General features: G+C 39.1%; 1 protein-coding gene across 5 annotated transcripts in view; it reads right to left on the bottom strand.

Moving 5' to 3' along the window:
• The window catches only part of kiaa1109 (KIAA1109 ortholog), a 407563-nt gene that overhangs the window by 371315 nt on the left and 23025 nt on the right, over positions 1-13223 (bottom strand). For all 5 annotated transcript variants that reach the window (XM_060851682.1, XM_060851684.1, XM_060851685.1 and 2 more), the window contains exon 2: positions 368-487. In XM_060851682.1, the coding sequence (XP_060707665.1) occupies positions 368-470 (103 nt within the window). In that variant the 5' untranslated portion in view covers positions 471-487. The remainder of the gene's footprint in view (positions 1-367; positions 488-13223) is intronic.

Below are 13223 nucleotides of genomic sequence, written 5' to 3'. Positions count from 1 at the left end.
AGGTTGAGAAAGAGAGTCCTTCATGGTAACCTCAGCTGATGTGGGAATTGAACCCACCACTGTTGCTGTCATCATTATTCTGCATCACATATCAGCCAGAACTAACCAACCAACTATAAAATAAACTCCCGAGGATAATAGTATGACAAATACCATACTCTTCTCCTACTACCCAAATAAACACACAAGGGAAAAATTCAGAAAAGGTATCTATCTAATTACCATAAAAAGCAGACAACCACGTAACAAAAAATATTTCACTAGTGGCAGAAACAATAAATTAACTTGCAAACTATTGCATTTAAACAGATAAGACAAACCTATAAAAAGATTAAAAACATATTTTCCAATAAATGTAAGCACTCACCAACAAACAACCAAACAACGTTAGAATTGTGCTCTGTCAGAAAACCTTCCAAATCAGTAAGGGATGGGACAATGCTTTCGTTTTCTCTTGAATGGTGATCCATTATAAAATAAACTAGAGCTGTAGGTGAAAAAAAAGAATGAATGAAACAATTACGTACCAGTTTTGTTGAGTTGAATTCCATTAAGAAACCGTTCAAGAAATGAGGACCTGATTAATTTACTTATGAGACGAGGAAATAAAGTGTTCATTTAAAAATACCTGAATACATCATTACAATACAGAAATTCCTATTGTTTCAAATATTGCAGAGGAGTCAGGGTTAAGTCGCTTTACTAAAGATTTTAAATTATCAACTGGTAATCCCACATAAGTCCCAAGATCCTCCCAGTTGTAACAAGATCTCTTTACTTTGCCCCACCAAGGGGAATCTTCCAATGTCCTTTTAAACAAAGTGCACTTCACCCAATCTCCTGTATCGACTCAAATATAATTCCTCTGACAATGCATCGGTCATTATTAGAACTTTACAACCTTCATTTCAGCAAAACAATCCTCACCTGCATTCTAGTGGCTAAACAAGAATAGTTCTTTCCTCCCTGCCTGGCATAGCAGAACTGTTTGAGAGTCTTCTTTCCCAAATCTCTCTGACAGAATCTAAGAATTTGGGCACAGCAAAGCCAACTGTCTCCTTTGTGTCCAGGTATTAACATTTGGACCTTACTTGAAGTTTGAGTTTATACTTCAATACAAGCAGGTCATAAGACCACAAGATATAGGAGCAGAATTAGGTCAATCAGCCCTTTGAATCTGCTCCACCGTTTAATCTGCTCTCTATTCACCTTGTCTATACCCCTCAATTAGGTCCCCTCCACTGTAAAGAAAAAAAATCAAGCCTACCTAGTGTCTTTCATTATAGGTCAATTTCTCCATTCCAGCTAACAGCCTGGTGACCCTCCTCAGTAACGCTTCCAGAGCTACCACATCCTTCCCATAGTGAGATGACCAGAACTGCACACATGACTACAGTTGTGGTCTGACCAACACTCTGTACAGCTCCAACATTACCTCCTTGCTCTTATACGCTATGCCCCAACTGATATGCCTTAACTATCCTATTCACGTGTTCTGCCAACTTCAGGGATCAGTGAATAATTACTCTCAGATCCCTCTGATCCTCTATAACCTACCCAGTATGCTGCATTCCTTTTATACTCCTTCATCTTCTTTCTGTTTCCAAAGCGCATCACTTTGCACTTATCAGAGTTAAATACCATCTGCCTAACTGATTAAACCATCTGTATCTTGCTGTATCTTACAACAATCTTATTCACTATTAACCACTCCACCAACTATGTGTTGTCTGCAAATTTGCTTAACATGCCCCCCACATTTTCATCTATATCATTTATTTATGTAACAAGGTATAAGGGTTCCAGTACTGATCCTCATGGTGCACCACTGGACACCAGCCTCCATCAACTCAAACAGCCTTCTACCCTTTGTGTCCTATTAAAAAGCCATTTTCTGGCATTTCATTGCAGATTAACGTCCTCAAATTAGAGTCCCAAATGGTACCTTGTCAAAAACTTTGCTAAACTTCATATAAACTGGACTTCCCCATCTACATACTTCATCACATATTCAAAGAATTCTAACAGAATTGTTAAGCATGACCTTTTTCTGACAAAGCCATGTTGACTATCCCTAATTAACCCATGCTTTTTAAAGTATTATCCAAGTGGGTATTATGCTCCTTCAGAATTTTCTCCAATACTTTTCCTACCACTGACATGAGACTCACTGGTCTAATTTCCTGGCTTAATTTTACCACTCTTCTTAAAAGTGGAACCACATTTGCTGTCCTCCAGTCCTTTGGTACTTCCCTGTGGCCACAGAGGAATTAAAAATTTGTGTCAGGGCTCCTGCAATTTCCTGCCTCAGCTCCCACAGCAGCCTGGGATAGAATACATCTGGGCCAAGGTGCCCAGTACATCTCTATTTCCTATGTCAAACTGCAGCAAGAAAGAGCCAATTACAAGATTTTCTTGAGTGAAGAAAATATTAATTGTATTACCTGCTAACCCCGAGAAAAACAACAAACACACAACCTCATTTATATAGCCTGGAGGTAATCCCATACATTCAGGTACAAAATTAAAAAGGAATCATATCCAGCAAAAAAAGTAAATGCAATTTCAAGTCCAAAAGCTGTCCTTCAGGTGCAAAGTTTCAACCTGAGACTACACCCTCCTGTCTTGGATCATCAACATTATTGGTTCCTTTAGTTATCTTTTATGTTGTGGATGTTTTGTTTTTTTTGTCACTGGGCATTTTTTTCTTCGAGAGGCAGAAAGGGCAAAATCTCCAGCTGGTTCTAGCTCTGCAGTCAAAATCCAACTTGGCTTCTATCATCAGCAGCTGCTTGAAATACAACTTTGCTTGTGTATTTGTGTTGTCTGAATGGTCTCCTTGCTTCATAATTGCAAGGGATCTTTTCATTCCCAACATTTGAGCATTCTCAAAAGGTGTAAACAAAAATACATGATGAAGGCCTTTTTGTGCCTAAGTTGGGGGCAGGGCAGGAGAGTTTTCTGGCTGCTTTCACTGCTAATGGATCAACTTCAGTTTGATTTGCAGCTGCCTAATCCAAGTTGAAACTTGGTCACTTATGGACAAGTGATGCTATCAGTCATTTAAAGTCGTATTTTTGGTTCCTTTTTTAAAACCATTTCATTCCATGAAAGTACCAGGTGCTAAATCACGTAATGATTTTTTTAGAACATCAACAGACCATATTTTATACCATAATAGAACATACAGAAGCCTCAACATTAGAGAATGACAGATTTCAACAGCACAAGTTATATGGTTAACCAGCACTTCAGAAATTTTTAAACACAGAAGATTTCCCAGTAAAAATAAACTTCTACAGGTCTCAGGTTTCTTTTCCCTCTAACTGCCCAGGTTCCAACACTGCTTCCCTTCAACAATCTGAGCAGAGGACTTCACATACTGTAACAGAGTATTTGTAGTCTACATATTCCCTGTACTTCCAACACTTTAAAATGTGGTTTGTATAAAAATAGTTTTTATTATGTCTCAAGTTGAGTCAATACTGACAAACACCAGCCCTTAACTTTTCTTGCACACTTTGGTGGGTGGTGAAAGGCAGATGTTAATGATTGCATGATATAAGTGCTGAGAATGATTAAGAGGCACATGAGCATGCAGTTGAGTAGAAAGGAATTCAATTCACCTACTGGGAAGTATATACCTGAAAGATTTAATTTGCAAATCTGCTTTGTTCACTGTAATGTCAGAGGCTAAATTTAGAAGCGTGAAAATTGGCTCTCACCCGTCTTTTTCTGTTTCCAATATTATTCATAACATACTGCAGGATTCAATGCTTGAATTTGGCATGACTAATCCTAACTTCACCAATGATGCAGCAGATATTTTCATTATTAGATTTAGAATTATAATTGATTTTTGATGGTAAAACTTAACAGCAAGTACTTTTACACTTCAATGTGTACTTTGTTTGACCACACACATACATCAGAAGAAGATTATTATTTTAAAAAATCTACTGATAGAATACTTATCCAACAATTGGAACCAAACAAATAACAAAAGCGTTGAAGTCCTTAATTTTCTGGGTGCTGTATTGTTAAAAAGTGCATTGCATAATTGTTCTAAGCCAGGAACAGCTTTAAAATAAGTACATAGAAATTATTACAGGTTACAGTCAAAAAGTATAAAAGTGTGAATGCTGTGTATCTGAAATTAAAACAAAATGCTGGAAAATCCCATCAAGTTTGATAACATCTCTGGAGACACAAAAATGAACAGTTTGGGTGGATGGCCTATCATCATAACCTTTTTTTTAAGTAATATGGCAAAATAACAATAAGATCACACAGGATGCCAGTACAACTAAAAGCAACAAGAAAGGTTCAGTCCTTGTTACTAAGAGGTATAAGAGAATGTCATTAACAGGATTGCTGGGAAACTAATGCTGTTGAGCACCAACATATCCTCTAATAACTGAATCAGCTAAGCACTCTGAAAAGGTAAGTATGCAGGCCTTTTTTTTGCAGGGATGGTACAGTATATTCTATGTTCTATGTTCTAAAAAGGGCCAATTAAAACTACACAAGAATTTTCAGGTTATATCACAATCTCACAACTTAGAGAACACAGCCTTAGCACTGGATTTTGTAGAATGCATCAACACAAGGTAAAACAGAAAATCATTACATTTGTCTCCATTTATCACTGAACCATAATATTGTTTCATTTTTAACTTAACTTCAGATATTTAGACAGACTGGTATTCACATTTAGCATTGAGAGCTTAGTGTTAATGTTGTTTCATGCAGGTCTGAAACCCCAATCAGAAGTAGGTTCTCTCACTTCCTAAATCACCCACTTGCTGTCAGCCCTCTCAGAGATGTGGCCTCATCTATTCCTAACCCAGCCTCTTGCTGGCAAATCTCTGGCTTCCACTTTACCTTGCTCCCTTCTCCCAATCTTTACTCTTACCAAACCTATTCCCAAACACACACACTTGCTAATTCAATCTCCTGAAACCTCATTATGAGTAACGGTGAGAGAGACTAGCACAGACATACAAGAGGACGCAGCTCAGTTGGAGTCAGGAAGCAGGAAGTTTGATGAGCATAATGATGGGTAAGAGGTTGAATCAGCAACACAAAGAGACCATAAGTTAGATGACAGTAAGAGGATGATTTAGGGATTGGCAGAAGTGGGAAATTGAAGGGTAGACAACAAAAAGGTGGGTTAGGAGCAGAAGAGACTGCAAACCAAAAGGGTGGAAAGAGGAAAGGATCTACAGTAACCATAAGTGCCACAGGGCAGAAGGTGTGGCAATTGAGGAACTCAGGAATCAGGATCAGCAGCAACTGGGAGGCTAACTGAAAGCTACCACACTGTACTACTTTCATATTCTTAAAAATGCTAATTTAGAAAAGTTATATCATTTACTAATACGTTTAGCGAAGTATTTCAATTTAGAGTATGATGTTTTCATGTTTATTTATTTCTGAAGCATAAAGTCCTACAGAACCTAACAACAGCTTTCACATTGGTTTTAGTGGGAACATTTTTGTTCTGTTTAAAACAATTTCATTTAAAATTGCAGGATACCAACTTGTGGATCGTTTCAGAGAACATCTCTGGGACACCTGCACCAACTTACCCCACTGCCCCGTGGCTAAACACTTCAACTCGCCTTCCCACTCCGCTAAGGACATGTATGTCTTGGGCCTCGTCCATCGCCAAGCCCTTACCACCTGACGCCTGAAGGAAGAATGCTTCATATATCGCCTTAGGACCCTACAACCACACGGGGTAAATGTGGATTTCATCAGTTTCCTCGTATCCCCTCCCCCCATTTTATCCCAGTCCCAAGCCTCCAACTCAGCACTACCCTCTTGACTTGTTCATCACCTTTCCCATCTATCTGCTCCACGCTCCTCTCCAACCTATCACCTTCTCCCCCCACCTTCATCTACCTATCACATTCTCAGCTACCTTCTCCCCAACTCCACCCCCCTCCCACTTATCTCTCAGCCCCCCCCCCCACCCCACAGCCCACAAGCCTCATTCTTGATTAAGGGCTTACACCTGAAGCATCCATTCTCCTACTCCTCAGATGCTGTCTGACCTGCCATGCTTTTCCAGCACTACACTCCCAACTAAAGATGTTGAAAGTCAAGATGGATTCTGCAATAGTAAAAAAAAGCTTCCAGTGTTTTTTCAATGACAGAGTAGTCAATAAGCAGATGACACAAATTTAAAATAACTGTCCAACAGAACCAGCTATGAGATTAGAGACTTTCTAAATTGCAGCAAGCATTCAGTCCTAAACAAGGACTCAAGATATATTAACTCTTTTCTCTTCATAGAAGCTGCTACACTTGCTGATTTTTTCCAGCAATTTCTCTTTTTACTTCCTGAGAGGGTGATGGTACAGATGAAAATATTATGTTTTTCAAAAGCTCTTCTTTAGATAGCAGAGTACAATACTACAGCTATATCACAGAGTTGTATATTAGCACGGAGGTTACAGAGGGGAGCAGCATAGCCAGGAAAGAACCTGGCAATAAGGATGGACAAGTATAAAATTGATGCATTATTCAAAGAGGAGTAAATGTAGGCTGAGAGAATGGATGATGAACAACATACAGGGCATCCCATCGAATTCCTACCTCGGACACTATAGTAATTTATCAGCAGGTTCTTTTCAGCCATGTTTATTGAGTCTCTGTGAGCAAAATACTTACTATTCATTGGTATGTAAAAGGAAGGTTGCCTCTAGATATTTTGAGCAACCAAAAGTAAAGACAAAAATAAAACATGCTGCATTTCATCTTAGTAGCGAGAAATGGCTTCTCAGCTTTGAAATTAGAATTCTCATAAGGCACTTGTGGATCAACACAAGGAACTCAAGATAGAGAAAACACTGTACAAAGAATACTTCCAGCTAGGCCAGTGTTGTATACCAAGAACATGCAGGCTCATGGGTGAAAGGTAAGGTTTGGACATAAGTTAGGGAATACACTTTTTTAAAATCAACAGTTAAAACAAACGAGCACAGTTTAACGTAAGGACATTTAAAGTACAGCGCAATACAAATACAGAAGGTGGAATACAAAAACTGGGAAAAAAACACAAAATGAAAAGAAATGAAATTGCCCCTCTGAACCTCCCCTGTGACTTCCCTCTGCCTTCAACAGCTGTTTCAAAGTAAGAACTTGGAAGAGATCATTTAAACTGACTTGCTTGCAGCGTGCGCTAAGAAACCAGGGGAAGAAAGAAAATAGCTGGAAAAGGGAAAGTTTTCAGTTTTTGTAATTAACAACAGAATTAAAAGTTCAATATCTATTGTAATATTAGTAAAGCTTTGTTCACAAAAAGTAACACATTCAAAATAACAGATGGTTTGCATCAATTAGGAAAGCTAATGTAACATAAAAGATTATGCAGTAGTACGCAGAAAAGGGCAATTCACCATTCAAATTTCAGTTATTTATACTTTTGAAATCATTTTGAATATTGCTAAAAATACTCTTATGGAACTAGATAATCTAAAATACACACCTACATTGCAGTTACATTTTATTGGCTTTCCACACTGCTGCCAACAGAATTTTACAAATCATTCTCTGGTACCAAAATACATTAAAAATATGCTGCCCTCAAACTCAACCTGAAAATGAACATGATAAAACATTTAATGTGTCTGTTCCATCCTCTGAATGTTTGAAAGCAAACTCTGGAAATCCTTCATCATATCAAAGATTGCTCCAATATATGCAAACAGGAGGTTTTAACTCAAAACAAACATTGAACTCCAAAACATTAACAGGTATACAAAAACAAAATATAAAAGCATGAATGTGAAGTGCAGATAGAATCATAGAGATGTACAGAACTGAAACAGGCCTTTCGGTCCAACTCGTCCATGCCAACCAGATATCCCAACCCAATCTAGTCCCACCTGCCAGCAGCCGGCCCATATCCCTCCAAACCCTTCCTATTCACATACCCATTCAGATGCTTTTTTAAATGTTGCAATTCTACTAGCCTTCACCACTTCCTCTGGCAGTTCACTCCATACACGTATCACCTTCTGCATGAAAAAGTTGCCCCTTAGGTCTCTTTTATATGTTTCCCCTCTCACCTTAAACCTATGTTCTCTAGTTCTGGACTCCCCAACCCCAAGGAAAAGACCTTGTCCATGCCCCTCATGATTTTATAAACTTCTATAAGGTCACTCCTCAGCCTCCAACACTCCAGGGAAAACAGCCCTAGCCTATTCAGCCTCTCCCTATAGCTCAAATCCTCCAACCCTGGCAACATCCATGTAAATCATTTCAGAAGCCTTTCAAGTTTCACAACATTCTTCCAAAGGAGACCAGAATTGCACGCAATATTCCAAAGGTGGCCAAACCAATCTCCTGTACAGCCGCAACATGGCCTCCCAACACCTGTGTTCAATACTCTGGCCAATAAAAGAAAGCAATATAAATTGGGAATTGTCAGTATTCAGAAGGACCTGGCTGCCCCTGAACATTAAGGTCAGAAAGCTGGCATGCAAGCATTTAAGAATTTAATACAAAGGGATTTACAAATACAACAATAAAGAAGTCTTATTATAATTGTATAATGTCATGGAGACAACAGATTTAATATAATTTGAGAATGTCATCTTGAAATTCATATTGTGGATACTTTGTTCGAGTTTTCGAAAAGGTTAATGAAAGAACACAAACTAATTTTAACAAACCATTTTTTGGTAGATTTAAGTCTTGTGATAACAGCTTGCTTACCGGAAACATCCTGCCAGATTAGAGTTTCTACTTTAGATGTCGTTTGGAGGAGTTGGGGAGAGGTCTGCTGAAAAAAGGTTCCCAGTTCAGCTTTCCTTTTTTCTGGAAAAAGGAACCTTTTTGTGGGTCCAGTGTGGTGACTGTAGCTCTAATCAAACTGCTTTTGCAGGAGAATCCTCTAGAAGAGTTTGCTGATATTTCTCAAAAGGCAGCACTTGCAAAGTCCCCAAAGCCACTATATCTTCATGTTAGCATTTTTTGATAAAATCTGTACATATCTTCATGTACCAGAATGTCCAACTGACTACCACCTGGGCACCTCAAACCTTATCTTTTTGCCTTCACACCCAAAGTGTTGTTTAAAATGAATCTTTGCAAATTTTTTTTTTGCTTTTGCATATACTTTGGGCCACAGAGGATTAAACATTTATATATCACATTACAGTGTATTAACCATAGAGTTTTATTATTTTAAGTCTAATGTAGACAAGGCATACAATTGGTAATAACAGGAATTGGGTAAAACAATTACATTTACATCTACACCTATGCTGTAGTGTCAGTAGAGAAAACCTCCCAGCCTCAAGCATCTGAAATACATTGTAATGTTTCCTTAAAAGGGAAGGAAAAACCTAACCTGTTCCTATTTAAGTTTTCAAAATGTTATGTCAACAGTAAATCATATGATCACACAACAATAATACCTAAATTAAGAATTCCCAAAGTGATTCAGCAATGTTTGCAAAAGAATGCACTATATTTCAAAAGCAGAACTACTAGGTGGGACCAGAAAGAAAACTGCAAGGGAATAAAGAGTTCAAGGAAGGAGCTGTGATCAGCACAATTTAAAAAAGTTGGATGGGAGAATGAGATTTAATGCACGGTTAAATAGATGTACACGAACAGAGGAACCTGGGACTTATGGGCAAAGTTCTCTGAAGGTAGTATGATATAATAATAATAGTTAATAAATAATCAAGAACTGAAATGGTTTTATCTATCCATTCATGGGACATGGGGATCACTGACTTGGTCAGCATTTATTACCCATTCCCAACTGTCATGGAGGTGGTGGTGGTGATGAGCTGCCACTGCAATCCATTTGGCTTTGATACACCAACAATGTTACTATGGAGGGGGTTCCAGGATCTTGATCCAGCAACACTGACAGAAAAGCCATACATTTGCAAGTCAGGATCATTGTTGGTTTTGAGGGAACGTAGAAGTCGTCGTGTTCCCATGCATTTGCTACCCTTTTATGCGATAGGCATAGTGAGATTGCAAAATGATATCTAAGCAGTGCCGGTGACTTGTTGCAGTGCATTTTGTAAATGATACACATCACTGCTACTGTACATCCATGGTGGATAGAGTGAATGTTAAAGGTAGGGTGTAACAACATGCAGCAAGATGGCAGCAAAGAAATACGCTCCTGCCAGAGCTCCTCTGCTCCACCTGTTCTCTTTTTCTCTCTTTTTAACTTTGTCTCTCCCCTTAACCTGGAGCAGCAGCAGAGTCCCAGGACAGTGCACGGGGGAGCAGCTCCAGATCAGCATGCGGGAGGCGTGAAAATTACCTAGCAGCAGCTGGTGCCAGTACAGAGCAGACTGGATCTCCGAATGGAGCAGGGATAGCTGTTGGAGTGGGTCTGACTGCCTACATCTGACCCATGTGCTGAGGCTCTGAGCTGAGCTGCTACAATGTAATGTGTATTGGAAAATTTTTAACCTGATTGTAATGTCAGTCCTCTAATGATGCCTTCTTTCTAACTTATTTTTTAAACTCTGTAAAGTAATGCAACTACTTTTTATTTCTCTTTAGTATCCAAGTTTTGTACCTTGGTACTCATACCTAGAATTAGACATTGTAAAAGTTTTTCATTATACTTTTAAATGAAGCACGTGGTACTAAAGGATATTTTATTCTATTCAAACAAGATGTTGGCTTGTTCTATATTGTGAAGCCTCTTGATATTATTGAAACTGCACCCATCCAAGCAGTAATGCAACAAAATTCCAACCTTTGACCTGACCATAAGACCACAGTATTTATACGGTTGGCCCAGTTCAGTTTCTGGTCAACTGTAATCCTCTGGAGGGATTCGACCAAGGCAACGGCATTGAATATCAATTGACAATAGTTGTATTCCCTCTTGCTGGAGACAACTATTGCCTGACAATTGTATAACACAAATGTAATATACCACTCAACAGCCCAAAGCAGACAGTTCTCCAGGTCTAGCGGCATTTGGACATGGACAGTTTCAGTACCTGAGTCGTCATGAATGGTACTGAACATTACTGAATGCACAATAAACCTTCCTATCGCACACCTTAATGGAGGGACGGTCATTGATGAAGCTCAACATGGTTGGGCCTAGAACACTATTCTGATGAACCCGCATAGTTATGTCATGTGGCTGGGATGAACTCCAATAACCAAAACTATCTTCCTTTATTCTAGGTATGTCTCAAACTAATGGCCAGCTTTCTCCCTATTCCCATTAACTCTTGTTTTGTTCAGGTATCTTGAGAGTCAATTAGAATAACTCTGTCAAGTATGGAACTAGTGTCAAGTGCAGCTACACTTACCTCACTTTTGGAGTTCAGCTCTTTTGCCCATATTTAAACTAAGGCTGTAAACCAAGTCAGGAACAAGTTAGTCCTGGGTACCCAAATGTGAAAACAAAAAAGTTATGTTGAATCTTTAGAAAGCTCTGGTTAGGTCACAATTAGAATTCTGCATCCAGTTCTTGTCACCAAACTTTATGAAGAACATGAGAATCCTTGAAAGGGTACACATGAGTTGACCAGATGATTACAGGCGTGCAGGATTTAAGCGAGTTTTGAGAAGATTTGTAGCTCAAGTTGCAGTTCTGGTTGCAAGTTTGCTTGCTGAGCTGGAAGGTTTGTTTTCAGACGTATCACCACCATAGCAGGTAACCCCTCTGAGAAAAAGAACAGGAAATGACATCACCAACACAAGGAAACCTAAACATAAATAAAGAGAGCCATAACACTAGTGCTTCATTGGAGGTTCACTGATGATGTTACCTAATATGGTGGCAAAACATCTGAAAACAAACCTTTCAGCTCAGTGAGCAAAATCCATGAGGGATTTTATTTACAAGTTAGGGTGGGAGATGCTGGGTCTCCTTTGAGTTTGGGTATTATATCAAGTTGGACAAGATTATGATAGGCTGAAACAAGATAGAAGTAAACCTTTTTTTAAAATTAGCCAAAAGGGCTAAAGACAAAGATTTTTAGTCTAGTCAAGAGATGCAAGGTGATAAAAGGAATAATATTTTGAAGCACCAAATTGTATTGACCTTGAATTCACTGTCAGAGGACCATGGAAGCAAAGATGAACAATTATTTTGAAAAGAAATTGGATGGGCACTAAAAGAAAATGAGTTTCCAAGGTCACAAGGATAGAACAGATAAGTGATACAAAGGGAATTACTCTATAGGGAACTGGAATGAGCTCAATAGGCGAAATAGCATTTTCTGTGCCATAATTTCTCAATGCTTATAAAACAAACAAGAAGAAACAATCACATTGTAGAAGAAAATACGAAAATAGGACAGCATGGTGGCACAGTGGTTAGTACTGCTGCCTCACAGCACCAGGGACCCAGGTTTAATTTCAGCCTTGGGCAAATGCTGGTGTGGGGTTTGCATATTCTGCACAGGTTTCCACTGGTTGCTCTGGTTTCCTACCAGAGTCCAAAAATGTGCAGGTTAGGTGGACTGGCCATGCTACATTGCCTAGAGTGGCCAGGGATGGGCAGGTTAGGTGGATTAGCCATGGGAAATGGCCTGCTTTTACACTGTTTGGATTCTATGATTTTATAAGAGGTTCGTTAGATGCTACTGTGCTTCCATGGAAAATTGACTGCAGATGGTTTTCCGCGCAAGCAACTTGAGGATGGTACCACTTTCTACAAAGCTCTTGCAGAAAATAACACTCCACAGTTATAGCAGCTATTATGGCATTGCTTTATGGTTGATTTAATATTGGGTTAGATTTGTTCACAAAGCATTCTCACAGCGAATGTTAACTGGACTGTTCATTTCAATTTTACATCTCACTGCCCACATCATATTAATTTAAACTAACAAATGTGAGAATGTTTTCAGGTAAAACGTTTATTTAAGCAAGAATGTTTAAATACTTTATACGGCGAACACTTGGGGTTCTAAGCACCGGTCGCAGCCTTGGGCGGTCCAGAGAATCTTGCTATCGGTCTGGTCAGGCCGATGTTGGGTATCCACAAGGTTAGATGGGGCGTCGAGTCCACATTGGGTCCACTCTTACTGCGTAGGGTTACCAATCGGCATTTGGGTCAGCCTTCGAGAAACGAACAAGCAACTGGTTACTTAGTTGACATGGCCACAGTTCCAGCACCTGCAATCAAAAATCTGTTGATTCACGCAGTCAGGTGCTCCAGGAAATCCTGGTCTTCGTCGGGTCAGATCCAGTCAGTTGTTTCCGGA

The sequence above is a fragment of the Hemiscyllium ocellatum genome, chromosome 36 (assembly GCF_020745735.1).
Source record: "Hemiscyllium ocellatum isolate sHemOce1 chromosome 36, sHemOce1.pat.X.cur, whole genome shotgun sequence".
NCBI lineage: Eukaryota > Metazoa > Chordata > Chondrichthyes > Orectolobiformes > Hemiscylliidae > Hemiscyllium > Hemiscyllium ocellatum.
This window is presented reverse-complemented; position numbering and strand designations above follow the sequence as displayed.